This window comes from Semicossyphus pulcher, unplaced genomic scaffold (assembly GCF_022749685.1).
Source record: "Semicossyphus pulcher isolate SPU_LCO1_2020_fin unplaced genomic scaffold, fSemPul1.0.p SCAF_26, whole genome shotgun sequence".
Lineage (NCBI taxonomy): Eukaryota > Metazoa > Chordata > Actinopteri > Labriformes > Labridae > Semicossyphus > Semicossyphus pulcher.
Window position 1 is genome coordinate 3,878,439 of NW_027211700.1, and position 26,912 is coordinate 3,905,350.

General features: G+C 40.7%; 1 protein-coding gene across 1 annotated transcript; it reads left to right on the forward strand.

The window, feature by feature from the left end:
- On the forward strand, positions 1-25,816 carry LOC138604555 (alpha-2-macroglobulin-like). Its single transcript, XM_069676488.1, has 36 exons — positions 1-86; positions 282-462; positions 2,109-2,262; positions 2,857-2,909; positions 3,560-3,580; positions 4,566-4,731; positions 4,816-4,900; positions 4,990-5,128; positions 6,684-6,801; positions 6,902-7,011; positions 7,101-7,268; positions 8,265-8,492; positions 8,623-8,686; positions 10,437-10,582; positions 12,405-12,554; positions 13,891-14,040; positions 14,126-14,216; positions 14,308-14,458; positions 15,542-15,767; positions 15,991-16,117; positions 17,099-17,220; positions 17,381-17,432; positions 17,534-17,617; positions 17,834-18,010; positions 19,862-19,937; positions 20,282-20,438; positions 20,633-20,707; positions 20,863-21,025; positions 21,932-22,119; positions 22,287-22,499; positions 22,675-22,799; positions 23,594-23,684; positions 23,766-23,834; positions 23,918-24,023; positions 25,006-25,047; positions 25,785-25,816. The coding sequence occupies exons 1-36, from the start codon at positions 1-3 to the stop codon at positions 25,787-25,789; spliced, it is 4,359 nt and encodes a 1,452-aa protein (XP_069532589.1). The 3' UTR covers positions 25,790-25,816.
- Positions 25,817-26,912: the final 1,096 nt, after the last annotated feature.

Sequence of the window (26,912 nt, forward strand, 5' to 3'; positions counted from 1 at the left end):
ATGGGTCGTCCTGGGGTTCAGACGTGGACATGGACACTGTTTGTCTATCTGAGCTGGATGTCTGCGGATCAGGCAGTGGCAGGGCCGTAAGTTCACGCGTACTGTCTAAAAACTAGCAAAAGAATATAGTCATTTATTTCATATTGTTGTAACATGCTCACAGGAGATACGTTCATTTCAAACGAGCGTTAAAACAACTCTTGGATTTTAAGCAGTATTGGAAATTCTATCTTCTAAGATATGTTGAGTTTTTTCTTTGTGTATAATTCCTGTGTCCGCAGGCAGTACATGGTCACCATTCCTGCAGTTATCGAAGCCGGAGCTGAAACCCAGCTCTGTGCGAGTCTCATGAAGCCCAATGAGACTCTGGTCATGACCGTCAAGTTGATGTCCCAAGAACAGAATATAACCCTCATGGAGAAGACATCCACTCTAGAATTCCACAACTGCAACAAGTTTACAGTCAGCTCTCGACATTTCGTTTAAATTCTCTGAAAATGTGTTAAATGATAAAAAACATTCCTTAGGACAGCAGAAAAGGGGTTTCACAATGCGCTTTCATAAGTCAAAGGTCAGGGTTACTAAAGTACAATCAGCTTTTCCATCAGAATCTATAAATGAATAACTAAACTACAGGCTGTTTTTTCGTTTAAAAACAAAAACTAAACTGAAAATCAGAGCTTTTTTTCAAATTTGCCATCAGAATCAAAAAATGAGTAAAGATAAAACCAAATTCAAAAACACCTTTCTATTTGATAACTCACTGAGGACAGGGGAGTTAAACCAGCTAACATTAGCATTCAACCAATGCCTGGCTAACATTACTGTTAGCCATGCATTACTACCTAGCTAACAATACTATTAGTTAACAATACCATTAGCTAGCTAACATAACCATTAGCTGGAAATGTATGCTTTTCCTTCCGTGTTGTGTAACACTATCAAACAGTAGTGTTAGCTAGGGGCTTAAAACCAAAAACCAAAAATTGAAAACCTCAAAATCAGAGCTGTTCTTTTCAAATTTGCTATCCGAATCAAAAAATGAGTAACGAGAGGATAACCTACTAAGTACCAACAGCTAGCATTAGCATTCAACCAATGCCTAGCTAACATTACTCTTAGCCGCGTATTTCTGCCTAGCTAAAATTACCTAGCCTACAAAACTGTTAGCTAACAATACCATTAGCTAGCTAACATAACCATTAGCTGGAAATGTATGCTTTTCCTTCCGTGTTGTGTAACACTATCAAACAGTAGTGTTAGCTAGGGGCTTAAAACCAAAAAACAAAAATTGAAAACCTCAAAATCAGAGCTGTTCTTTTCAAATTTGCTATCAGAATCAAAAAATGAGTAACGAGAGGATAACCTACTAAGTACCAACAGCTAAGTCACAACAGCTAGCATTAGCATTCAACCAATGCCTAGCTAACATTACTCTTAGCCATGCATTTCTGCCAAGCTAAAATTACCTAGCCAACAAAACTGTTAGCTAACAATACCATCAGCAAGCTAACATAACCGTTAGCTGGAAATGTATGCTTTTCCTTTTGTGTCACTTTTGTAACACTACCAAACAATAATGTTCGCTCGGTGCTCAAAGCCAAAAACTGAAAAACAGAGCTGCTCTTTTCAAATTTGCTGTCTGTCAGAATACAAAAAGAGTAACAAGAAAACCAAATTCAAAAAGTCCAATCTATTTGATAACTCACTAAGGACAGCTAAATCACAACAGCTAATATTAGCATTCAACCAATGCCTGGTTAACATTACTCTTAGCTGTGCATTACTGCCTAGCTAAAATGACCTAGCTAACAAAACTGTTAGCTAGGTCATTTTAGCAAATTAGTTATTAATTTTTTTATTAATTAATTTTTCCATTATCAACTGAGGAATGAAAGTCACATAATACACAAGTTAAAGTTAATAGGTCAAAATAAAATAGAAATGGAATGGCTATTATAGAAGCTAGGGATCCATACCAGGGTAACAATATATTTGTAAAAAAACAAACACATGCGATGAATCTGTAAATTCTTTTAAAAACAGCATACATCTTTGAGGAGTTAATGGTACCCTTGGTGTCTAATAAAAATATCTGTGTGTCACAGCCTCCTTCAGTTCAAAATGAAGTTATGATGTTGGAGGTGGAGGTGCGAGGACAAACATTCTACTCAAAGGAAGTCAGAAAAGTCATGATCAAAACCTACGGACCAAGCACATTCGTCCAAACTGATAAACCAATCTACCTCCCTGGACAAACAGGTAACATTGATCTGTTTATCTGTGATGATGTTAACATTATAGTGCTCAGACTTTGGCAGAGAAGCAGATTAAGGGCCCGATCAGACAGAACGCGCTTTGCAGGCTGTAAAACACTGTGGAAGTAAACACCCGATCAGACAGAGCGCGTTTTAGCGGGGGCGGCTTTTTTCCCCTACTGTTGTTAAGGCAACCACCGAATCATTAGCTGTCATTAACCTAACTGTTACATTGTAAACTGACAGAAGGCCCGCCTCTCCTTTCATCCGATTGGACAATGAGAAAAAACGCCCATGACGTCGGGCTCTTTTCTGCTTTGAGTTGAAGTTTTTTCGACTCGAGGCGCTCGGAGCGTTTCCTCAAAAAACGCAAGGCGCACAGAGCGGAGAAAAGCGAGGCGTTCTGCAAAGCAAAAGCAGCGCGCAAAAAGCCTCTCATTGAAAACAATGACAAAAAGCCGCCCCAAGCTGCTTAAAAGCGTCCTGTCTTATCAGGCCCTAAGAATTACAGATTTAAGTTTCAGAGGTCTGTCAGGATGTTTTAAACTACAGTGGATAAACTGTAAAAGCTACATGTAATCGCTTCAATATCTTTCAGTGCATTTCAGAGTCGTCTCACTGGACAGCAAGTTAAGACCTTCCAGTCAGTTGGTGAGTGTTTGAACAGCCTCTCCTTTCTCGATCTTATGTAGATCCCCAAAGATGTTTGGGCTGATCTGGGTATATTTTAATGGATTTAATACCTGAAGGATGTCCAGGGCCCTGTTGTACAAAAAGTACACATATATAATAATATTATAATAAAGCCCGGGGACCCCCTGTAATAGAATGGGATGTGATCAGACCGACCATAAAAAACCATGGACCCATACCGGTCCCTGTTCGGGTCCCAGGGTCAGGTCGAAAGATAAAAACCTCTAATGTGATTGTCTGCTGTCATTGTAACAAATATAAAGTAATTAAAAAGTTTAATTAAATAGTTTTGATTGACAGATATTTTGGGGCTTATCTTGCAAGGACAAAGTCCTGTTCGTTTTTTACGTAACTAGACTCAGGCGCTTAATATGTGATGTCTACTTTATGTGCTTTATCACTGTAACAATTAAACAAATGTTGTATTGTTTGACCAATTTAAAAGCATATTACACTTTGTTCCTGAACTCCATCTTACATCCTCCCCTTTAGCTGGGATCAGGATAACAACCCTCATTAAAAATAATAATAAAAAATAAATATTTTGTGATGTCAACAACATAAATGAAATCGTCTTTTAATGCATCCCTCTTTTTCGCTTTTTTCAGTACAATATCATCGAAATTGAGGTAAGAAAATATCCACTCAACATTGTTTCTACTGTAAATTCAACTTGGTAATTGATGTTCCACACCTGTAAGGTGGCTGGAAAGTCAAGGTAACAGAAAAGCGAAGAAAAACCCTGAGATCTTTTATATTAACTCGTAACAAACTGAAGTCAGACTCAAGTATTATCATGATGTTATCAGGATAAAAATTAAACTTTGTGTCATTAACATTTCAACCTAATTTATTGTTATAGATTACAAATATTATAGGACCCAGTATGGACCCTTGTGGGATACCATTTTGAATATTTGTAAAGCTAGTATGTTCAAAATATGACTAGTAGAAAGGCAATTAAAATCTGGAAATTAACCAGAAATGAGCAAATGAAGTGCGGTTGGTTGCAGTGTTTTGGAAGGTGAGTACATTTTCCATAGAAATTCTAAGCTTAATCCAAAAGGCAACTGGACTCGGTTGAAGTTCTTGAAGACGTTTCACCTCTCATCCGAAAGGCTTCTTCAGCTCTAAACTGACTGGTGGACGGAGCTAGAAATATACGCTTCTGTGGGTTATTAGTACTATACGCTGAAACTGAACTGAAGAAGCCTTTTGGATGAGAGGTGAAACGTCTTCAAGAACTTCAACGGAGTCCAGTTGCCTTTTGGATTAAGCTTAGAATTTCTATGGAAAATGCAGCTAATAACCATGACCTGGATGACTGAGAACCTTCACAGACATATTCCCATAGAGACGTAAACTATGATCTCTTTATATTCCATTACATATGTTTTGTGTGTTTTGTTTTACACGTTTTATTTTATCAACAACTTCTGTGTACAAAGATATAAACTGACTCCAATATATCATGTTATTTTTACACTGTGAAGCAGCATGATTAGCACTTGAATTCTGTGTAAAATGTACGTGTTCTTCCTGTATTCACATTAGTTTCCTACTTTTGTCATGTAGATAAATACATTACCTAATTATTTGTACTTTGTTGAATAGGATTCTGCCAACAACAGGATTGGACAGTGGTTGACTGAAACATCAAATGGCAGAATATTGCAGCTTTCTTACTCCTTGAACTCTGAGGCTCGCGAAGGAGGCTACAATATCATCGTGACGATTGGTGAAGCTAAAATTCATCACTACTTCAAGGTGGAGAAGTATGGTAAGTTATTGTTAATCTTTATAACCTCCAATTTATTATGTTGTCATTAAGCAAGAATGCTAACAATGAATGGTTTATCTGCAGTTTTGCCGAAATTTGAAGTAAAAATAAACGTATCCGATGAAGTGAGTATTGGGCAGGAAGAATTCAAAGCTGAAGTTTGTGCAAAGTAAGTCAAATTTCTTTCACTCATACAGTTTGGTGAGAAAATGACTGAAAATGACTGTTGAACTTTTTTTTCTGTGTCCATCTATTCAGGTACACATACGGACAGCCTGTGCCAGGTAAGATTATAGTTGAGATGCACCGACCTCTTAGTCGCTATCATGGCAGATACTATGGTGTAAGCCTTGAACATCCAGAGGTAACAGCCCCGTCCCACATGGAGACACAGCAGGTACAGTTGAAGAGAGTTAGTGAACTTTCATTATCAAAGAAAGGTTTAAAAACATGGTGACCCTGAAGGTCTAACACGATGACAATCACAAAACACAACGGCGTTTCAAAGGAAACACTGCAAACTTACAACAACATTTTCTGAAGAGTTGTATTTTATTATTTTATATTTTGTAAAATGTATTGTTGTATGAAATGTTATGCTTTGTGAAATTCTATTGACATGCGACTGGATTTTAGTACGGGAAGTGTCCTGGTTTCCATTTGTAGTCCAAGTAGTGTTGACCAATCAGCAGGCTGCGGCATATGCAAGAAAAACAGTCTGTGTGGAGAACAAAAGCAGGTGGAACACAATCTGCCGTAATGACATCCTGATCCTCCCATCTGATTTAGCTTCTTATTAATCTATATAATCAGACATCTGCAGCAAGTTCAGCTTACAATCTGTTAGCAAACATTTAAACTTGAGACAAATTCCCTTGACGCTGTGTCACGAAAGCCGTTCAGCGTTTAGATTTTCCAACTTCCTTGAATGCATCATAAATGATGGTTCGGTCCTCCTTCTCATTTTTTTTTTTGTAAAGATTATTTTTTGGGCTTTTTGCCTTTAATTGACAGGACAGCTGAAGATAGACAGGAAACGTTGGGAGGAGAGAGCAGGGGATGACATGCACCAAATGATCGGCAGACTGGGAGTCGAACCTGCGATCAGTGCAACGAGGACTGTAGCCTCTATATATGGGGCGCCTGCTCTACCAACTGAGCTAAACCAGCACCTCCTCCTTCCCATGTTAAAGTAGTTTCCTTCTCCTCTTGAGGACAGACCTGACAAAGCTTCATGTTGACTTGTTCCTAATCTGCATCATGATGTTGTTCTTTCAGCAAACTGAAGAGCCGTTAATTAAAGTCAATCACAAGAAAATCTGTTTCTGTTTGGGCTTCATCCCGCTGAAGTAAGCCAGAGTGCAGCCTCTGTGTAACTTACTGTTTACAGTGAAGCTGAGACTCAGCACAGACAGATGAACGGGCGCTCCTCCGGGGGATGGGACGAACCAAGATATGACAGCGATTATTTTGCTGACATATCTGGAGGGAGAATTTCACTTCACTTTTGATCTGAACGCACGGACGCTTCTCAATCTGCTAACTGGACTGTAAACAATGCAGCGCACGGAGAAGGAAGTCTGGGCTGGAAGTTGTTTATTGCTAAACGCTGGCTGAACCAGACATGTTCACCAGAGGATATATCGTCGTCAGACTATAGCCGATGGGTTCCAAGATTGTTTTCTGAAATTGTTTTTGTGTTTTCTTTAAAGTAATTTGTTGTATGAAATGTGTTTTGTTCTTTGAAATGTTATGATTTACCTGGGGGGGGCACCTTAGAAAACACTGAGCAAATGAGAGAATATCAAAAGTCCTGTAACCAGTTTAAAGTTTGTATATTTTAAATTCAAACTCTTAAGGAGCAATTCAGGTATAAAGGTGGAGAGTTTGAAACAAATCTTTCTATTCACTTTAATTTCCTTCGAATTCTTCACATTCTTTTCACTTTCTAGGCGGATAAGACAGGCTGTGCAACATTTATCTTCCCGATTTCCACTTTCACAAGAATTGACCAAAAAGTGCTGCGAGATTCACTCCAACTCAAGGCCAGTGTGGAGGAGGAGGGGACAGGCAAGTCCAAATCTAATATTTTAAAAAGAGAGAATTACAATGTCATGGATTTAATCTATATGGTGTACACAGAGTTGTAACACAGAGGCTTCTTGTACAGGTATTTCACACCAACAACACAAGAGAATAGAGATTTCCTATGTAATCGGAAAGCTGTCCTTTTTTGACACACCCAAGATTTATGAGCAAGGATCAGATGTGTCCGGAAAAGTAAGTGCACGTGGTCTTCACTTCATCAGAGTGAGTCTCCACACAACAACTGAAGCATCCTCAGTGATACACCCCTGTGCTTCCAACAGGTTAGAGCTGTTCATTACGATGATAGACCCATTCCTGACATGCCGCTGTACCTGTTTGAGGGTGAGAGGTGGTCGGCACATCTGCTGCAGAATCTTACAACTAACAGCGAGGGAGTGGCAGCGTTCACAATGAGCACAGACGACAGTAAAAGGGAACTCAACCTCCATGTAAGTACGATGTGGAGATGCATTAAAGTCTCATCCACAGACTGTATAAAAAGATGGACTACATGACAGCTCCCTAAAAGTGAAGCCAAACCCTCTCTATCGCCCCCTGCTGATTGGCTGCAGTATAGCTCATAGAGCCCACCTCCTCCATGTTAACAGATGGGACATGAGTCAAAGTATAAAATCAAAATACACATCAAATACATTTTTCTCAAACATGGTTTCTGTCATTATAGTTAGTTCTTATCATGCTGATTTATGTCCAAGTGTATCACAAGTTTATCTTTAATTAGTTATTTGATGCTGTCAAAAGGGGGTGTGGCCTCATGATTGACAGCTCTGTTGACAAATAGGGCTCCTGCAGCGTTTTGTTCCCGAGTAGCAGAGTAGAGGAGGAACGGTGAGAGGAGACGTAACTAACACTAACACTACAGTCATTGAACTTTCCATAAGCGTGAATATCTGCTTCAGACCGACACAAGAAGCTTTGATGAATTTACAGTATTCACTCTACTTAAAGCTCTGTTTTGGTCTCTACCAACACATTAGAACATTATCAGCTTATTTAGCTAGTCTATAACTGTGTCCAGCTGCTGTTTGGTACTGTGGAGGTAGTATACTGACTGTAACACTGACTCATGAGAGCTGTGAGAGGGAACTAATTATGTAAAGTTACGCTTGAAAACCAAAGCGATGTGCTGAAAGTTGCTACAATCTTCATTTTGTTTGATTTTGCATGCAGTTGGACATGACAGGCATTTAGAATAACGTCATAGCCTGTTGTAAAGTCCATGCAGTTGTTGTAATAGTGTTTAGAAAAGCAAGTTTAGCGTTCTAGAGACTATAAATCTCATTATTATAACCAGAAAAATCTTCGCATATTGGCTTTTAAGTAAACAGTAGTGACGTAAGGGTGGAAAACAGTGATTTTGTCTTGTCAAAGCTTGATTACAACACACAGAATTTTACCTCTGATGTTTTAACTCCACAATGTAGATAAGCAGCAAACCCGTGCCGAGGTACGACGGGCGTCGAACTCCATATCATCAAACCGGAGAGCACACAGTGTCTTTGGCCCAAGCTACCTCTCAGGATACTAAAACAGTCAGCTCCCTGGAGGTGCAGCAGAAGGGTAAACCACTTCGCTGTGACACAGAGGAAAACATATCCATCCGCTACACTGTAGTTGGGGAGGACCAGGGCGCAGCGGATTTGATGTATCTGGTGGGTCAACGTTTTCTAAGTGTAATATTTTTGTGACAAACATGGTGAAAAAGCAAAGACTGTTAGTAATCTGCTGTTCAAGAGAATATCTGTAATACATCTCATTCTTTGTGTCTTTTGAACTTCACAGGTCTTAGCCAGAGGAGCCATTGTAATGCAAGGATTTCAACAAGTTAAAGTGGACGATAAACCAGGTAGGAAAAGGCGTTAATCATGAGTCCAGGGACTAAATTCTAATTATGAGGGCAAATAATGTAAATGTTTGTTTTATTTATTCTTTGAGAGAAAGGGAGAAGCGGATTATATCTGATTCATTCAGTCAATCAACCACAAGTTATTCACTTTGCAATGATTAACTGAACTTTTGTTTAAAGCTGCTAGAAACACACAAAAAAGCCTTCTGGGTCTGTAATTTAGGGTCTCATATACATTATCCACTGCCTGGCCCCAAAAAATGTCACACTCTAATATTTCGTTGGACCGCCTTTAGCTTTGATTACGCCACACATTAGCCGTCCAGAGTTGCATTACATTTTTGCCAAGATCTTGTATTGATGATGAGAGAGTCGGGCCGCTGCGTAAAGTCTTCTCCAGCACTTTCCAAAGATGCTCAATGTGCCGGGCGTGTAGCCAGCGTTTAGCATAAATGACTTCAGGTCAAGACGTCCTTTTCCGCGTGCTGCATTTTTACAGAAAGAGAAACCGCTTTCTTGTGATGTACTTGTTATTAACGGGTCTTACCTTTGCTGAAATTTAAACATCATGATGCAGATTTGTAAGAAGTAAAAATTCAAGCTTTGTCAGGTCCGTCCTCAAGAGGAGAAGAAAACTTTTTAAATGCTCATTTGTTGAACGGAGGTCGGATCGATCTGTTGCATTCGAGGAAGTCGGAAGATCTGAATGCTGAACGGCTTTCGTGACACAGCGTCAAGGGAATTCATCTCAACTTAATTTTAGATCTAGAACAGCTTGTTAGCTGTTAGCATGCAGATGTCTGTTTATAGAGATTAATAAGAAGCTAAATCGTCCTCACTTTTGCTCTCTTCACAGACTGTTTTTCTTGCATACGCCGCAGCCTGCTGATACGTGATTGGTCAATATTACTCGGACTACAAGCGTAGTTTAAACGAAAACCAGGACACTTGCCTTCCTAGAAATCCACGTCCCAACCTTTCTATGTAGAATCTGTACATAGAGGTAACTTTGAGTCAGAAAGTCTTGTCTCTTTAACCCAATCCAATTAGTCTTATACAGGTATCAGAAACTGGTATCAAGGTGACAGGTTGTACCAAGTGTTTATATCTGTAAAGACCAGCATCTCTTTACACTTTTACTTGTGTAATATCCGGATTCCCTTTGATAATCTAGCCGAGACTCTCCCACCTAATCTGTAGACACAGGGCGTCTCTCTGTCTCTCATTAATACAGAGCACTACGTTAAAAAATAAGTTAACATCATGAGTAATAAGGTCAGGTTCAGGGGGATCTGCAGACGCCCCTCAACCAATTCAACCAGTTACAGGAATGCATAGCTTGTATTTTGACAGACAGATTATTGTGGGAAAATTTCATAACCACTAACATTTGAGTCCCGTCTTGTCTCGTTAACGAAAACAAAACATGCGTGTCATCAGAGTTTTTCTTATCAACAATCTATTTGTAGCTTGTGAGAAAGAAAAAAGGTTGTTGACATTTATCGTTGTAATTTTTATTAATGAAATTAACACTGTTCCTGGTATTGCGTTTGGTTTTGGCATGGTTAAGCTTGAATATCTAGACCAAAAATATGACACCTGAATTTGTACACATTTGGTTTGGCATGATGCATGTTGGGAATGCATACAGTTATTACCCTGCATTAGCATTTATGAAACAAATTTCAGCAGATACATTTTAAACTATGAATTATGAATTGATGACATAAAAGCTTGTTTGCTGTTTCAGTGACGGAGGGCAAGGTGTCCTTTAGTTTGAAAGTGTCTCCAGACATGGCCCCAGAAGTCCAGGTTGTTGCTTACGCCGTCCTCCCCAGTGAGACAGTGATCGCCAACAATGCTGACTTCTCCACTGAGAAATGCTTCAGTCACAAGGTCAGTGTGTAGACAGACGTGGGTGTGGAATCATGTAACATTTGGTTATATTCACCACATTTGAATGGCAGCCATTTTCCTCTTAGGCAAACTCAGGACGGGAAGCTAAATCAGTTAGCTAATATTGCTTTCTTTTCCTATTGTATTGCATTCAGCAACTTCCTAGCTAACAGCAATTTGAGATTGAAAGTAGCTGAATTTCAACACTAGCTGATGTCTAAAGTTAGCTAATAGGTTATTAAAATCGAGGTGAAATGAAAAATGTCATTTTAATCCTTTTAGATCACATCCCCGGTAATATTGTGCATCTATTTGACAATATAGGCCAAAAAAAATACAGAAAATCCATTTCTTCGTATTCTTATATCAAAATCCGATGATTTTTTCTTCCCGTAAAACAAAATAGCACGCGTGCTTACATAAGCTAGTAACAACCAATAATATCATGACATCCACCTGTCAATCAATCTGCAACATTTAGCCGCAGAGCACCAAGAACGCTCGGTCAGTTAGCTAGCTACTGCGCTGTGGAGAACGTCTGTCTACGCCCACTTCTCAACGAGCAAATCAAATCCCTCTCATGATATGTCCCGCCTGCACGTCCTGTTTCACTCGGAAATACGTCACGATACGGAAGCTAGATACTCTCAAAATGCCTTTTCAGCTCGACTTTAAATACGTTGTTTTAACTAGTAATAATGTTAGCTGGAAATATATGCCTTTCCTGTCATATCATGTAGCACTATCAAATATTGATGTAAGCATTGAACCACTTACTAGCTAATAATTAATGTAAGCTTGAAATGTAAGCTAGGAATTAACTTTCCCATTTCTCATGTTATATGTCAGAGAGTGATGTTAGCGTTGAGCCACTTCCTAGCTAATTTTACTCTAAGCAAGGAATTTCCATTCCTATTGTAGGCTATGGGTAATGCTATTAAACAGTGATGTTAGCACATCTCACCCTGAAATGGTTCCTCGGTTTATGACACAGCTTTTTCCGTTTTCCGTTTAGAAATAGTCCGTTACACTCACAGTGAGAGCTGCGTCCATAGGAACGGTTAACTCTGTAGCCTTCTTAAAATGAGCTAAGCTAGCTGTTGTTACTCGCATTAAATGGAAACATTTCCTCTGTAAATGAGCGCAGCACCTGATGGAGGTTTTCTGTCTCGTCACTGTCAGAGTCTGTTGACATTTTCCTTTCCATTCACCGTCTTTAAACGCCGCCGTATCCCGTACTGTGTTCTGTTTAATGTCTACTTCATGTGCCGTCTTCAGGTTTGTAGATCTCATTGTTAGCTTTTGCATCGTCTAACCTTTATTGCTTTCTCTCCGCTGTTTCGTCTCTTTTCTTTTATTTCCTCTGTAAACAGACCAATGTCAAATTTACCGGACTTCTTTTTGTGGATTGATATGATTACAGTTAGTCCTCCAGATTGTGTGATTAGAGCCTCATACCTAGCAACGGTCTGTTCTTCATAACAACGGTCTATTGTTGAGGAATAACAGACCTTGGAATGCCGTAATTAACCAATCAGAATCAAGTATTTAACACAGCCGTGTAATAACTAGTGATATGGCCCGATAGCTAGCTAATATGTATTTTTTCTTTACTTGAAATATAACCTGATTTCCCTCCGGATTTTCACTATCCATCTTTCAGTTGCAGATCAATTTGACATTGGTGAAATGATAATGATTTTTCCTGCTACATTTATACACATTACGATCTTAAACACAGCAGTAAGACTTTATAAAAGCATTCTCAAAAGATGTTGAAGTACAATAGACAGTTGTATCACACTGACACTCTTTGTTTTAGGTCTCGCTGGAGTTTTCTCCGTCCTCAGCCGTCCCAGGAGAGGAGAACACCCTGCAGATAACGGCCCAGCCAGACTCTCTGTGTGGTGTGAGCGCTGTCGACCAGAGCGTGCTCATCAAGGAGCCCGGGAAAACTCTGAATACAGACAAGGTAATGAACAAGGAATGAAGCACAAAATTGCCATCGATTGCCATCAGGCATCCAAAGGTTACAGATTTATTCACGGTCAATCTTTCCTCTTTTACTTGGTTTGTTACCGACTGAAAAACACAGCTGATCAAGTCAGTTCAATGCAGATGTTGTTGCAAGTTTTACCCAGTTGTAAAGCTAGCTGTTTGGTATCGAATATTTTGTAAGACAATTAAATACTGAAATGAACCAAGTATCCACTAATCTCCATGAACACTCAGGTTCATCTAACTCTCTGTTTATCATGCACTGCTCAGAGCTGTAATGTAATCTTCATTTCATGTTGTTTAATTGCCTGAACCACCTCAGCTGACTCCTTTAAACAAGACTCAACTCAACTTTAATTAAATGGAACCTTTCATACAAACCATAGACCATATAAAAAGATGGACGACATGACAGCTCCCTAAAAGTGCCACCAAACCCTCTCTATCGCCCCCTGCTGACTGGCTGCAGTATAGGTCATAAAGCCCGCCTCCTCCATGTTAACAGATGGGACATGAGTCAAACTATAAAATCAAAATACACACCAAATAAACTTTTCTCAAACATGGTTTCTGTCATTATAGTTCTTATCATGCTGATTTATGTCCAAGTGTTCATTTTTCTGACACGTTTATTTTTAATTAGTTATTTGATGCTATAAAAAGGGGGTGTGACCTCATGATTGACAGCTCTGTTGACAAATCGGGCTCCTGCAGCGTTCTGCTCCGGATTAGCAGAGTAGAGGAGGAACGGCGAGAGGAGACGTAAAACAAAAACAATCATTGAAGTTTCTATACCTGTGAACGTTAACCTCAGACCAACACAGAGAAGCTGTTCTGCTGTTAAACACGCCGGTGTGCGGGATCCGTGCTGTTTTTTCGGTAAGTTAAGCGTGTGTTTTGGTTGGCGGAAGTGGCTTACACCCGCCGATCTCTACTGCGCAGTCTCTGGCTCCAAATGACGTCACCATCGAAAGATGGCAGCGCCTATCACGGGGGCTATTTTGGCATCACTTTTGTGGGAAGCAGACGGAGACACGTCGTCCATCTATATATACAGTCATTGATACAAACATAGAACAAACGGAGAGAAAATATGAACAGAAAACAACAGACTAAAAAAATACAAAAGTAAAACAATAAAATGTAAAAAATCAATTATTTAAAGTTAAATAAGAAAACATAAACACATGGGATAAAGGTAGTTCTATAACATTACTCTAAATTAAATGCCAGAGAGCTTGAGAGATTGATTTTAGTGAAGGAAACTCATTTTTGCTGCCTTACCATTGTAACCATTCCTTTCTTTCCAGATATTTAATTTGTTGCCGGTCAGAAAATCAACCCATATTCCATACGCAGCTGAAGACCCCACTGAATGCTTGCTAGTGAGATCAGTAAGATCCATTGCGCCATACAGGCGCAGACACCGCGCCACAGATGATGCTCACAACGTTTTCCAGGTATGTGTTCAATATTTAATTCTTTGTTGTTGTACATTTTACAAACTTTTAATGGTCTCTTTTTGTGTTTTGTTGGATTTTTCAGAATGTAGGGCTGAAGATGGCAACCAATCTGTTTATTCGAACGCCTACATGCCTCAGTTATAGAGGAGAACAATACCACAGAAACCACTATGGTGACTTTTTTATTTCATGTATTATACCATCCTTGCATTAATTCAGCTGCCATCCCGTGTTCTGATGGAACATTTTCTGGTTTCTTTATAGAATATCATGTAGTTTATGACTCGGTTCCTACAATGGCCAGAATGGGTGTAGCTGGTGCAGCGGGTCCTGAAAGAGGCGGGACCCCTACACCAGTGGAGACAGTCCGCAATTTTTTCCCTGAGACTTGGATATGGGACCTGGTGGAAGTTGGGTGAGCTTTAACACAGATTTTCTACCTTTTGTATGTGATTGTATGATTATTTGTAGAGACATTTTACTTAGTAAGGTACACCAATCAGCCATAACATTATGACCACTGATAGGTGAAGTGAATAACATTGATTATCTCGTTACAATATCCCCTGTCAGTGGGTGGGATATGTTAGGCAGCAAGTGAACATTTTGTCCTCGAAGTTGATGTGGGCGACTTTGACAAGGGCCAAATTGTGACGGCTAGACGACCGGGTCAGAGCGTCTCCAAAACTGCAGCTCTTGTGGGGTGTTCCCGGTCTGCAGCGGTCAGGACCGACCGAAAGTGGTCCGAGGAAGGAAAACCGGTGAACCAGCGACAGGGTCATGGGCGGCCAAGGCTCAATGATGCGCGTGGGGAGTGAAAGCTGGCCTGTGTGGTCCGATCCAACAGAAGAGCTACTGAAGCTTAAACAGCTGAAAAAGTTAACGCTGGTTCTGATAGAAAGGTGTCAGAACACACAGAGCATCACAGTTTGTTGTGTATGGGGCTGGTTAGCCGCAGACCGGTCAGGGTGCCACCGCAGAAAGCACATGAGTATCAGAACTGGACCACAGAGCGATAGAAGAAGGTGGCCTGGTTTGATGAATCACATCATGTGGATGGAGGATGCACTATGGGAAGAAGGCGAGCCGGGACCTAAACAATATTAGGCAGGTGGTCATAATGTTATGGCAGACTCATCAGGCCCTAATCTAAAACATTCTGGATATAAAGGACTTCAAATCTGGATGACTACATTGTCCTTTCCAAGTGATTCACAACAATAAGAGAGAGAGGAGACAGAGCCGCTGACAGTGTTTCCAACCATCTGTAAACACTCTAACGTTAGCTAGCTATGCTAATGTTGACAGAAAACAAACAATGTCACCTCCAGTTCAGGATTCAGGAGTACAGGGTTATATGGGATGGTACGTTGCTTAGGATGAACCTGCAGTGAGTGTTGTGCCATCATTTTCAGAACTTGCGGTGTGTGCATGTTTAAGATAAGAGAGGCAAATATGTGTTAAATGTCTCCTGGCTTCTGTGTTTGTGCTGATTCAGGGACTCGGGAATGAAGGACGTGCCCCTCACTGTCCCCGACACCATCACCACCTGGGAGACGGAGGCGTTCTGTTTGTCCTCTCAGGGTTTCGGTTTGGCTCCTCGTAAAGAGATCACGGTCTTCCAGCCCTTCTTCCTCGAGCTCAGCCTACCGTACTCCATCATCCGGGGGGAGAACTTTGAGCTGAAGGCGACCGTCTTCAACTACCTGTCCAGCTGCATCATGGTAACGAAATTATTTCACATGTACAGAAGTGTTATTACACAGCAAGACAGGTTTCCCTTTACATTTTAACATCAAAGATCATCATATATACTCAGCTGTCTTTTCCAGGTCAAAACTTTATCAATGCTATTGTAAAGAAGCCTTTCACTCTCTTACAGATTCATCAAGCGTTGGCATTTTGAATATATACCCAGTCATAAAATGCATTGTCTCTTTTGAACAGGTGACTGTGACCCCAACACCCTCCTTGGATTACACCCTCACCCCCCTCTCCGGTGACCAGTACTCATCCTGTCTGTGTGGCAGTGAGCGCAAGACCCTCAGCTGGACCATGGACCCCTCAGCCTTAGGTGAAGTTTTTAATCAAGCTGGTGTGAACATAAAGGTTTACAGGCTGCCACGGGGGTCAGGCTGCTTTTGGCAAACAATTGGAAACAATTATTATTGAGTCTGTTGATCCTGTTCCTATGACTGAGTCTCTGACTTCTGGCATTGTAGCTTCAGTATTTAGAGCTTCTGGAAATGTGGCTCAAATCAGTAAAATTCAGTGTGAGTCTGATTAATTATCCACAAACATCTGTGGATGCCAACCGTGGACGTCTGGATGTGTACGAAGTGTACTCCTGCAATTACCGTTTATCGCCAGAAGGTGTCGCCAAAGAGAATGAAACTGAAATCTTCGAGACTATTACTTTTCACTTTTGTCATTTCAAATATGTTGCTGATGCAACTCATGTTCTGACTTGTATTTTTTAAGACCCAGCGGGCACAATTTGCAGAAAAGCTCCCGTTAGAGTCTCTTCTGATTTGTTCATAAAATTCCTAATGTTCATAAGAACTGGCTTCAGCAGCACAGCTATGAATTGCTGAATTGCTCGCAGCATTAGCCATGTTGGATGCGTGCCGAGTGCTGTGAATCCGACTGCCCGGCAACTCGTGGTACCTCTCGGAACAAGAGCGTTTCTCCAGAGTGAACTACGCTCACGTTCTCGTTCATGAGTTGCAAATTGATGCGTTCAGTTCACCAAAAATATGAGAATGTTCGATGAACGCTCTCTTTGAGCGCCGCTCACATAACCTAAAACACGTGGATAGAAAATAAGACCAATGATTGACAACAAAAGAAACATTTTGAACAATAAAACAATAAAATGTGAGAAATCAATCACAAAAAATTTGTTAAAAGTGAAGAAAATACAATAAAATAATATTGCCTACAACATTACTTCAAATTAAAAGCCAGATAATAAATATATAAATATTAAAAGCTAGATATTTGACTTCCTTTTTTTAATCCAAGTGAAAACCAACTTAATGTGTCTTTGTTTCAGGGGTCGTAAATGTGTCAGTGACCGCCGAGGCTGTGGCGTCCCACGCTTCATGTGACAACGAGATCGTGAGCGTGCCGGAGAGAGGCCGTATCGACATTGTCACAAAATCTCTCATAGTGAAGGTTGGTATCTTAAAAATGAGATTTTCATCATACAATTACTTATTTTACTTCATTACATTTTTTATTCTCCGCGTCTCCAAATATATATCTCTTGTCCCGTACTCGTCTTATATCATCCACACTGTACTTTTTCTCCTTACAATATTTCTTCACTCTTCAGGCTGAGGGAACCGAGATGACAAAGACCCACAACTGGCTGCTCTGTCCAAAAGGTCAGTGTGGTTGAACCCGAGTCTAATCGTGTCAGTCGATGTGACGTTATACTTTATTTAAGCACCGAGTTATACCTGAGTGTCTCTCTGTTTGTTTACAGATGAGACTTTGGCGGAGGAAACTGAAATACAACTCCCTGACAACGTGATCGCTGGATCTGCCCGTGCTCTTGTTTCAGTCCTGGGTAATATGATGATTTATGTTGAGTGAAATTAGTCTTTGAAAAGTGCACCTGAGCACCTTTAAACAGACTTTGATGTGTAAAATCCAATGACTGAATATAAAGATGGACGACACATCGCCACTTCCTCTTGTTGTACAAAAGTGAAGCCAAAATCTCCCCCGGACAAACCCATTTATAAATCAAAGACCTGGTTAGTGAGTCGGTGTTTTCTTGCAGGTGACATCCTGGGCCGAGCTCTGAAGAACCTGGACGGGCTGCTGCGGATGCCGTACGGGTGCGGCGAGCAGAACATGGCTCTCCTGGCCCCCAACATCTACATCCTCCAGTACCTGAAAAACACAGAGCAACTGACCCAAGCCATCAAGGACAAGGCTTTCAACTTCCTGACCAGTGGTGTGTATCTGTTCTTTAATATTGAAGCTAAAAACAAAGTAAGAATCTCTGATATTAAGATTAACTTGCAATTATCATTAAAACCATAATAAATTAGAGTTTTTGGTTATTTTCAAGCAGAATGTCAAACATTTTGTTGGTTCAAAGTTCGTAATTTGAGGATTTACTGGTTTGTTTTTGATTATTAATCGCAGAAACTGTAAAGTGAACTATTTGAAGATGTGACTTTGGGCTCTGAGAGATTAGACGATTAATTGTGAAGATATTCAGCAGATTAATCGATAACGAAAGAAATCATAAGTTTCAGTTTAGCATAACGATCAATTACAGAGACAATGCTAATGTAAGACAGACTTAAGAAAGGGGTCTTTAAAAGTTGGTTGGGTGGGTAGGTAGGTAGGAAGATGGATGGATAGGTAAGTAGAAGGGTAGGAAGGTAGGAAGATGGATGGGTAGGTAAGTAGAAGGGTAGGTAGGTTGGTAGGAAGATGGATGGATAGGTAAGTAGAAGGGTAGGAAGGTAGGAAGATGGATGGGTAGGTAAGTAGAAGGGTAGGTAGGTAGGTAGGAAGATGGATGGATAGGTAAGTAGAAGGGTAGGTAGGTAGGAAGATGGATGGGTAGGTAAGTAGAAGGGTAGGTAGGTAGGTAGGAAGATGGATGGATAGGTAAGTAGAAGGGTAGGAAGGTAGGAAGATGGATGGGTAGGTAAGTAGAAGGGTAGGTAGGTTGGTAGGAAGATGGATGGATAGGTAAGTAGAAGGGTAGGAAGGTAGGAAGATGGATGGGTAGGTAAGTAGAAGGGTAGGTAGGTAGGTAGGAAGATGGATGGATAGGTAAGTAGAAGGGTAGGTAGGTAGGAAGATGGATGGGTAGGTAAGTAGAAGGGTAGGTAGGTAGGTAGGAAGATGGATGGGTAGGTAAGTAGAAGGGTAGGTAGGTAGGAAGATGGATGGGTAGGTAAGTAGAAGGGTAGGTAGGCAGGTTGGAAGGTAGGCAGGAAGATGGATGGGTCGGTAGGTAGGTAGGTAGGTAGGTAGGTAGGTAGGTAGGTAGGTAGGTAGGTAGGTAGGTAGGTAGGAAAATGGATGGGTAGGTAAGTAGAAGGGTAGGTAGGCAGGTTGGAAGGTAGGCAGGAAGATGGATGGGTCGGTAGGTAGGTAGATAGGTAGGGAGAAGGTTAGGTAGTTGGATAGGTTGGAAGGTAGGTAGGTAGGTAGATGGATGGGTAGGTAGGTATGTTGGAAGGTAGGTGGGTGGAATGATGGATGGGTAGGTAAGTCGAAGGTTAGGTAGGTAGATAGGTTGGAAGTGAGGTAGGTAGGTGGATAAGTAGGAAGGTAGGTAGGTAGGTAAAAGGTTGGATAGGTAGGAAGGTAGGTACAAAGATAGGTAGATGGATAGGTAGGTAGGTGTGGGTAGATAGGTAGAAGAGTGGGTAGGTAGGAAGATGGATGGGTAGGAAGGAAGGAAGGTAGGTAGAAGGCTAGGTAGGAAGGTAGGAAGATGGATGGATAGGTCGGTAGGTAGTTAGGTAGGTAGTAAGATGGATAGGTAGGAAGGTAGATGGATAGTCTGTTATCCCGTGTGGAAATAAAATTTGATAAAAGAAAAAAGTTATTTTCACCTGTTCATGAGTTCTAAACACACAAGAGAAAATGTTTTAGATCAGACAATCGAAAACACTTTCTCACTTCCCTTCAGGGCTTCCGTACAAAGCTGTGTATTATGAATATTAAATAAAGTAAGAGCACTGAGTCATTCAGCTCATCTAATTATTTCCTCAGATCTGAAAATGTGAACATCACAGTCGTTATAAGAATAATAAGAAGCATTGTTCCTTTCATACAGGCTACCAGAGGCAGCTGAACTACAAGCACCAGGACGGCGCTTACAGCACATTCGGATCGGGCCCGGGGAACACTTGGTGAGCACATCACTGAATCATATCCACATGTTCTGTTGACAAATTTATTATTTGTTGTCATATTTACTATCGGGCGGTGTTACAGGCGCCATCATGTGGTGTTCAGTGTTACTGAAGGACTACACTCTACATTGTTTTTTCTATTCTTCAAAGAGGTTAAAATAAATGTTAAAGTCCCTCATCGTTGTAATTAGCTGTTAGCTTGTTAACAATTAGCATGTATTGTAAACAGAGGCTGTGACTGGCTGTTGCTTTGAATTCTCAGATTAATTGAAATAACTGACAGCCAATCAGAATCAAGTATTCACCCAGAGCGTGTTCTAACTTTGCTTCAATATCCTCAGGCTGACGGCGTTTGTGCTGAGGTCCTTCGCCAAAGCAAAATCTTTCGTGTTCATCGACCCAACAAAGATCCAAGAGTCAAAGGTTTGGCTGGAAAATAGGCAACGGGAAAATGGCTGCTTTGAACCGTCAGGAAAACTCTTCAACAACAGAATGAAGGTGAGATAAAACTGTTAGTGTAGAGAGTTTGTGATGTGTCGACTCCCATTTGAGAGCAGATTTCTTTTACCTTTTATTATTTGGGTAAATTCATTAAAGTCATATCAAAAGTTTCATTATGGTGACATGAACGATAGATGCCACTCTGGATGTTTAGTGATTATAAACGTCTGTATGTTGCTTCCTCTCCACAGGGAGGTGTGTCTGATATAGTGACTCTCAGTGCGTACATCACTGCTGCCTTCTTGGAGATGAACCCGAACGCAACTGTGAGTCAACTCAACCCAGGACAAATCGCTCCGATAGTTGTTTTATTTCTGTTTTGATGTTTGGCTTCTAGAGAGAGGGATTAAATCACATGCGAAGGGAGGTTTTCCATGTCATCCAGAAAGAGTTGTCATGTCTATTACTTAATCTCTTACAGGAGCCTGTGGTGAGCAGGAGCCTGTCCTGCCTCAGAGAGTCCATCGGTGACTTCAGGAACACCTACACCACAGCTCTGCTGGCGTACGTCTTCACACTGGCAGGAGAGATGGACACCCGTGCTCACCTTCTGAAGTACCTCGACACCGTTGCAATACACGAAGGTGAGTCATCGTACTTAAGGAAAACATTCAGGCTTAATTGCTTTGAATAATATCTCAACGATGGCCAACGACTCTCTGGTTGAGCCAGCGTTTAGCGTTAAACGACTTCCAGCTAAGACTTTCTTTCCCGTGCGCTGCATTGTTTACAGTCCAGTCAGCAGCTTGAGAAGCGACGAGTGTTCAGATCAAAAGTGAAGCAAAATAAATGCTGTCATGTCTTGGTTCATTACATACCCCGGAGGAGCGCTTGTTCATCTGTCTGTGCTGAGTCTCAGTCTCACTGTAAACAGTAAGTTACACAGAGGCTGCACTCTGGCTTACTTCAGCGGGATGAAGCCGAAAAAGAAACAGATTTTCTTGTGATCGACTTTAATTAACGGCTCTTCAGTTTGCTGGAATAACAACATCATGATGCAGATTAGGAACAACATGAAGCTTTGTCAGGTCTGTCCTCAAGAGGAGAAGAACACTACTTTAACATGAGACGTTTGTTGAACGGAGGTCCGAGCCATCATTTCTGATGCATTCAAGGAAGTCGGGAAATCTAAACGCTGAACAGCTTTCGTGACACAGCGTCAAGGGAATTTGTCTCAAGTTGAATTTTTGATGTAGAGCAGATTGTTGCTGAACTTGCTGCAGATGTTTGTTTATAGAGATTAATAAGAAGCTAAGTTGTTGTCAGATGACGCTGATGGGAGCTGAGATGTCATTACGGTGGATTATGTTCTGCCTGCTCTCCACACGTTTTTCCTGCATACGCCGCAGCCTGCTGATACATGATTGGTCAATATTACTCGGACTACAAATGGAAACCAGAACACTTCCCTACGGTCCTGCGAGAGATCATGAGATCACTGTGGATGTAGCTCACCTCGTGCCTGTTTCTCTGTTTGTGGCTGTTTTCAGGAGGTTTCCTTCACTGGTCTCAGTCAGCATCAGAAACGTCCACCTCTCTGTCTGTTGAGATCAGCTCTTATGTGCTGCTGGCCAAACTCGGTGCCTCTCCTACTGCTGAAGACCTGGGAGTCTCCAGCCGCATCATCAGGTGGCTGACCAGTCAGCAGAACTACTATGGAGGCTTCTCCTCCACACAGGTACGGCTCAAACAGAGTGAAACTGGACTCTTCTGGGACAAATATGAAGCAAACAATGTTCTTTGAAATGTCTGTGGCATAGCTAGTGTTTTATTTTAAATAACAAAGATTTAAAAACACATGGGATGCTCCATATGTTGCTCATATAATGTGTGTGTGTGTTGTAGGACACAGTTGTGGCTCTGCAGGCTCTGGCTCTCTACTCCACTCTGGTGTTCAGTCCAGACGGTGCGAGCACAGTGACCATCCAGGCGCCCAGCGGCTCGCTGACCTTCGACGTGAACAATAACAACAAGCTGCTCTACCAGGAGCAGGTACTGAAGGAAGGGGCAGGGAAGTACAGCCTGGAGGTGAAGGGGAATGCGTGTGCTTCAATGCAGGTCAGTGAACATGCCACTATGTTATCAGGTACGAGGCCCTTTCCACACACTCACAGGGACCCTGAAGGGGATTCATGATTCATGATTTAGTGCGTTTACAAGCAGCAACACAAAACAACTGTCGCACAGCATGCAAGGATATATTCCTCAGATTGTCGTTGACCTTTTTTTCCAGATTTCTCTTCACTACAACATCCCGACTCCAACCGATGTCACCACGCTCCGGGTGGAGGTCAAGCCAGAAGCCGTCTGCACAAGCACCTCTACGAGACCCAGGATGACTCTGAAGTTTGCGTCCTTGTAAGTTTAAATTGAATAGAAACGAGGAACTTGAGGCTTCGAAAGTGGGGTTAATTAGCAAATGGATGACATCACAGTGGTCACGGCCAAACTATTTATTTTTATTTAAATAACCGCTGTTAAGTCTATCTATCGCTGAATGAGGTAACACAATGGTGACTGAGCCTATGGCCCACTGATGAAAGCCTTTGCATTTGCAGTATCACAGACTGGCTGTCTGTGGCGACATTTGCGGAAGAAATCACAAGCGGCGCCCAGTTAGTGACGCGTTTCCCATCAGCCAGCAGTGGTTGGTCTGCCAGAGAGGGTAGGCGGAGCTAAGCGGCTGCTTTTCCGCTCTCTGCAAGTGTTGCGAGTAAACAGTAATCTACTATGGCTGAACAAACAAAGAAAAGATGGATGACTACAGATACAACTTCAACAAGAAGTGAAAATCCAAAGAAAAAGAAACAAACTCGACGCTCAGATGAAGCAAACAGTCTGAAAAGGAAAGCGACCGCCCGACCTTTTATCGCCATAAGGTGCGGCCAAATAGATCGAAACTGAGAACTTTGAGATTTTCACTTTAAACATGTCATGAAGTATTAAAGGAAACAATGGAAAAGTCACACATCTAAATAAATCTGTAACATACAACTAAAAGAGCCGTGGATGCTGTTCAGGATACAGCCCAGAAGGTGATGTTCTTGTGTTGCAAATACATGGGAATCCATCGAATAGGCCAGGGGGATCTGGCACCGAGTAGTTCCTGGTGGTGTTTTTGTAACTAACTCATTTTTCTGGTTTCGTTACAGATACACTGGGAAAGAGAGAACCACAAACATGGTGATCCTGGATGTCAAAATGCTCTCTGGGTTCGTCCCTGACCCCGAGTCCCTGAAGGAGGTGAGTTAATACAGTAACTTTAACCTCTGTGATGTCAGAATGATTGTGCTAATAATAGAGCTGAATGAAATCTTCTCACAGCTCAAAGGTGCCCTGCTGGTGGATCGTGTAGAACAAAAGGATGACCATGTTCTGGTGTACCTCCGGGAGGTGAGAGGAATCACAGTGAGGAACAATAATGGATGTTCTGAAAAATTCCTTTCTGATCATGTGATCTGTTTTTCGTCCAACAGCTACCAAATGACACAGCCATCAACCACAGTTTAGACGTCGTACAGGAGCTCCCAGTGCAGAACCTGAAGCCAGCTGTGGTCAAGATCTACGACTACTACCAGCCAGGTAAGTCGGTCACACATCAGTCAACATGTAAAGTGACATCCTGCGATTCAGAAAGAAGATATTGTAAATTCGTCTTATGAAAAATCAGTGGTTGTTAAGGCTAAATTAACGTGTGGGTCTGAATATAAGACGGGTTTAGTTTCCTTGAAATACATCTGAAAAAGTGGGATCGTCTTACATTCAGGGTCTAGACTTTTAAAAGCCAATATACGTTCACAACAGTAGATGGCGCCATCCAGCTGTTTTAAGACTGCTCCATAAATAAACCTCACTTTGTTGGTTAATGATTTATTGAAATTGTGAAAGGCATTTTATTTCATTTAAATGTGATAATTTAATTTAAAGATATTTAAAACATGGTTTCTTATAAAAAAACAGATTTGGTCTTGGTAAGGGGGGGGCGTCTAATATTCAGACCAATAAGGTATTTACTATCAAAAACGCCTCACCAAGTAACTTTGGGGCAAAGTCGTGAATCCAACGACAGACAGGTGGATTATAAAAGTTGATATTTCACTGTTGTTATTGAAAGTTATTCTACAGAAGTGACGCCGAGCTGATCGATGTATTTTGGGGATTAGTAAAAAGTCTGAACTCGGTGCTGTTACAGTAAAAATATCTCTGTGGGGCACATACAGCTAAAAATTGACGTTTGGAGTCTGGCTTATTTTAAACAAAAAAAGTTTCAGCAAAGCTTCAGGGTTAGCTTTACGTTTTGAGGGATCAAATACGACAATTTATAACGTATGTGTGAGAAACCAGGACATATTCTTTTAGTGCTTAAAAGAACAAAGGCTGCAGTTTATCTTAAAGAAAACAGTTTTTCAGACAGGTTCCTAAAACAGGTGGAACTATAACTTGTAACTCACTGTACATGTGTGTCACGATTACTTTAAGCACAACTATAAAAACAAGAATATTTCCCTGTATTGATGTTCAGTTTTTCTTCTACTTCTGACTCATTTCTTCTTTGTCCTCTCAGATGACCAGGCTGAGATGAACTACATCTTCCCCTGTGTTTCAGGTAACTATCTGTGAGAGAGTGCGCCCTATTAGGACATTTTTTTGTTTAAATGACTAAAAGCTACAAAAAGTTATTGAATCCCAGCTGCAAAACAGGCTGAAATGGCTCCAATCTGATCTAAGTACGATCTAAAGTTCAGGCTCAGATTGTTATTCTAAGTGTCTGACAGCATTACAGAAAGGATCCCTACAGAAACAGCGTGACATCCCTCTTTTTTAGGTAACCAGACTCCATTGACAAAACCAGTAATTTTACCTTGAGGAACCCAGGAGTTGCTGGTCTACCCCTGCCTCTATTGTTATGTTTGTTTGTCTGACTTTACTTTTTTTAAATGGTTAGTTCAGCTCCAACATAATACTTGTTGAAGACACAGTAACACAAACAAACTAATCGATCGAGGCAGCGGTAGGCGAGAAAATCCTGCCTTCTGCAATGTAAAATGACTGTTTTTGTCAATGGGGTCTGGTGGCTTTGAGGTGAGTTATGAATTGGCCATTTCTGGTCATCTTAGTCCAAAGCAAAAAGGTCTATCTCTGTAGGGATCCTTTTTGTAATGTTGTCAGACACTTAAAATACCACTCTGAGCCTGTCAGCGGCAAAAACACAAACTTTTGGTGAACATGATGAAATGAAAAGCTAGGCTTAAAAAAGAAGCATACTTGTATGAGGAAGAATGAAACCCTTTTGTTCAGACTGTTGATTCAAAACTAATTGACATTTTTTCCTTTCATTTGCAGCTTGAACACTGAAGTTGTCTTTGTGATCGCAGTAACGTTTTAAATAAACCTCCATGTTATTCAAAGTCACATGTTTGTTGTGTTATTTCATGTCTGCCTGTGTACTTTTAGCATTAAAATTAGATTAGGATTAATCTATTATTACTTTGTTGTTGGTGGTGTTGTAGCAAAAACATTTTATGTTGTAGTGAGTAAAATATCGACTAATTACACTTAGTTTGACACAGAACCACTAGGGGGCACTGTTGCATAGAGAAATCGGGATCTAGCTGTGAGACTGAAAGAACCTGAAAGTGGTTGTAGTGCCGTGTAAGGCAGGTCAGGGTCAGAATACATGTGATTTAAAGTGTGATATTTTAATGCATGTTTAATCGCCATGTTTAGTGATGATGTGTAGATATGTTCTGTTATTGTCACATAACCTGGTGGTGGTTTAAGTACTAAACACTCGCTCTGTATATTTCTTTAGCTCGTACTTCATTCTATATCTTAAAACAGAAAGTTCAATTTAATCCATCAATTTAATTTACTGTTAAAAAATAAACCAAACTCCATTCAGAAAGCGGTCAATTTTCAGTTGTGCTCTTATCAGCATATTTTTAATCTAACAGCACCAATATCAGAAGTTTTACTAATCTAAAAAATACATAGATCAGCTCGGCATCAATTCTGAGAGTGAAAACAACAATGAAATATAAATTATATATAAAAGTTGTAATTTTGTCTTAATAAACATTGATCTTTCACAGGGAAATATGCTGATTATATGATATCTTCTTGCTGGTGACAAAACTGTGGTGGTGGTGGTTTATGCTGATTTTTGCTCTCTTGCTTGTATTGTTTAAAGTGGCAATATGATGAGAACATTAGTTTTTATTGTATGTACCACAGTCTGTACAGGATTAGCTTTACGCTTCTTACTTTAAAAAAGACCAGACTCCATTCAAAAATCAGTCAATTTTTTTGTTGCGTGTTGCTTATCAGGATATTTTTATTGTAACAGCACCAATATCGGACATTTTCTTAATCCCATTAAATAGATCAGCTCGGCATTACTCAACATAACACAAGTTTCACTAACAACAATGCATTATGAATATAGGTGGCGCTGTTGTACTTTTTTGTTTC

Bases quoted from the DNA above. Each gene is read 5' to 3' on its own strand.
- LOC138604555 (XM_069676488.1), top strand. From the start codon at position 1: ATGGGTCGTCCTGGGGTTCAGACGTGGACATGGACACTGTTTGTCTAT. The intron at 8,687-10,436 runs GTAGGAAAAGGC...TTGCTGTTTCAG, and splicing joins TAAAGTGGACGATAAACCAG to TGACGGAGGGCAAGGTGTCC. The intron at 15,768-15,990 runs GTAACGAAATTA...TCTTTTGAACAG, and splicing joins ACCTGTCCAGCTGCATCATG to GTGACTGTGACCCCAACACC.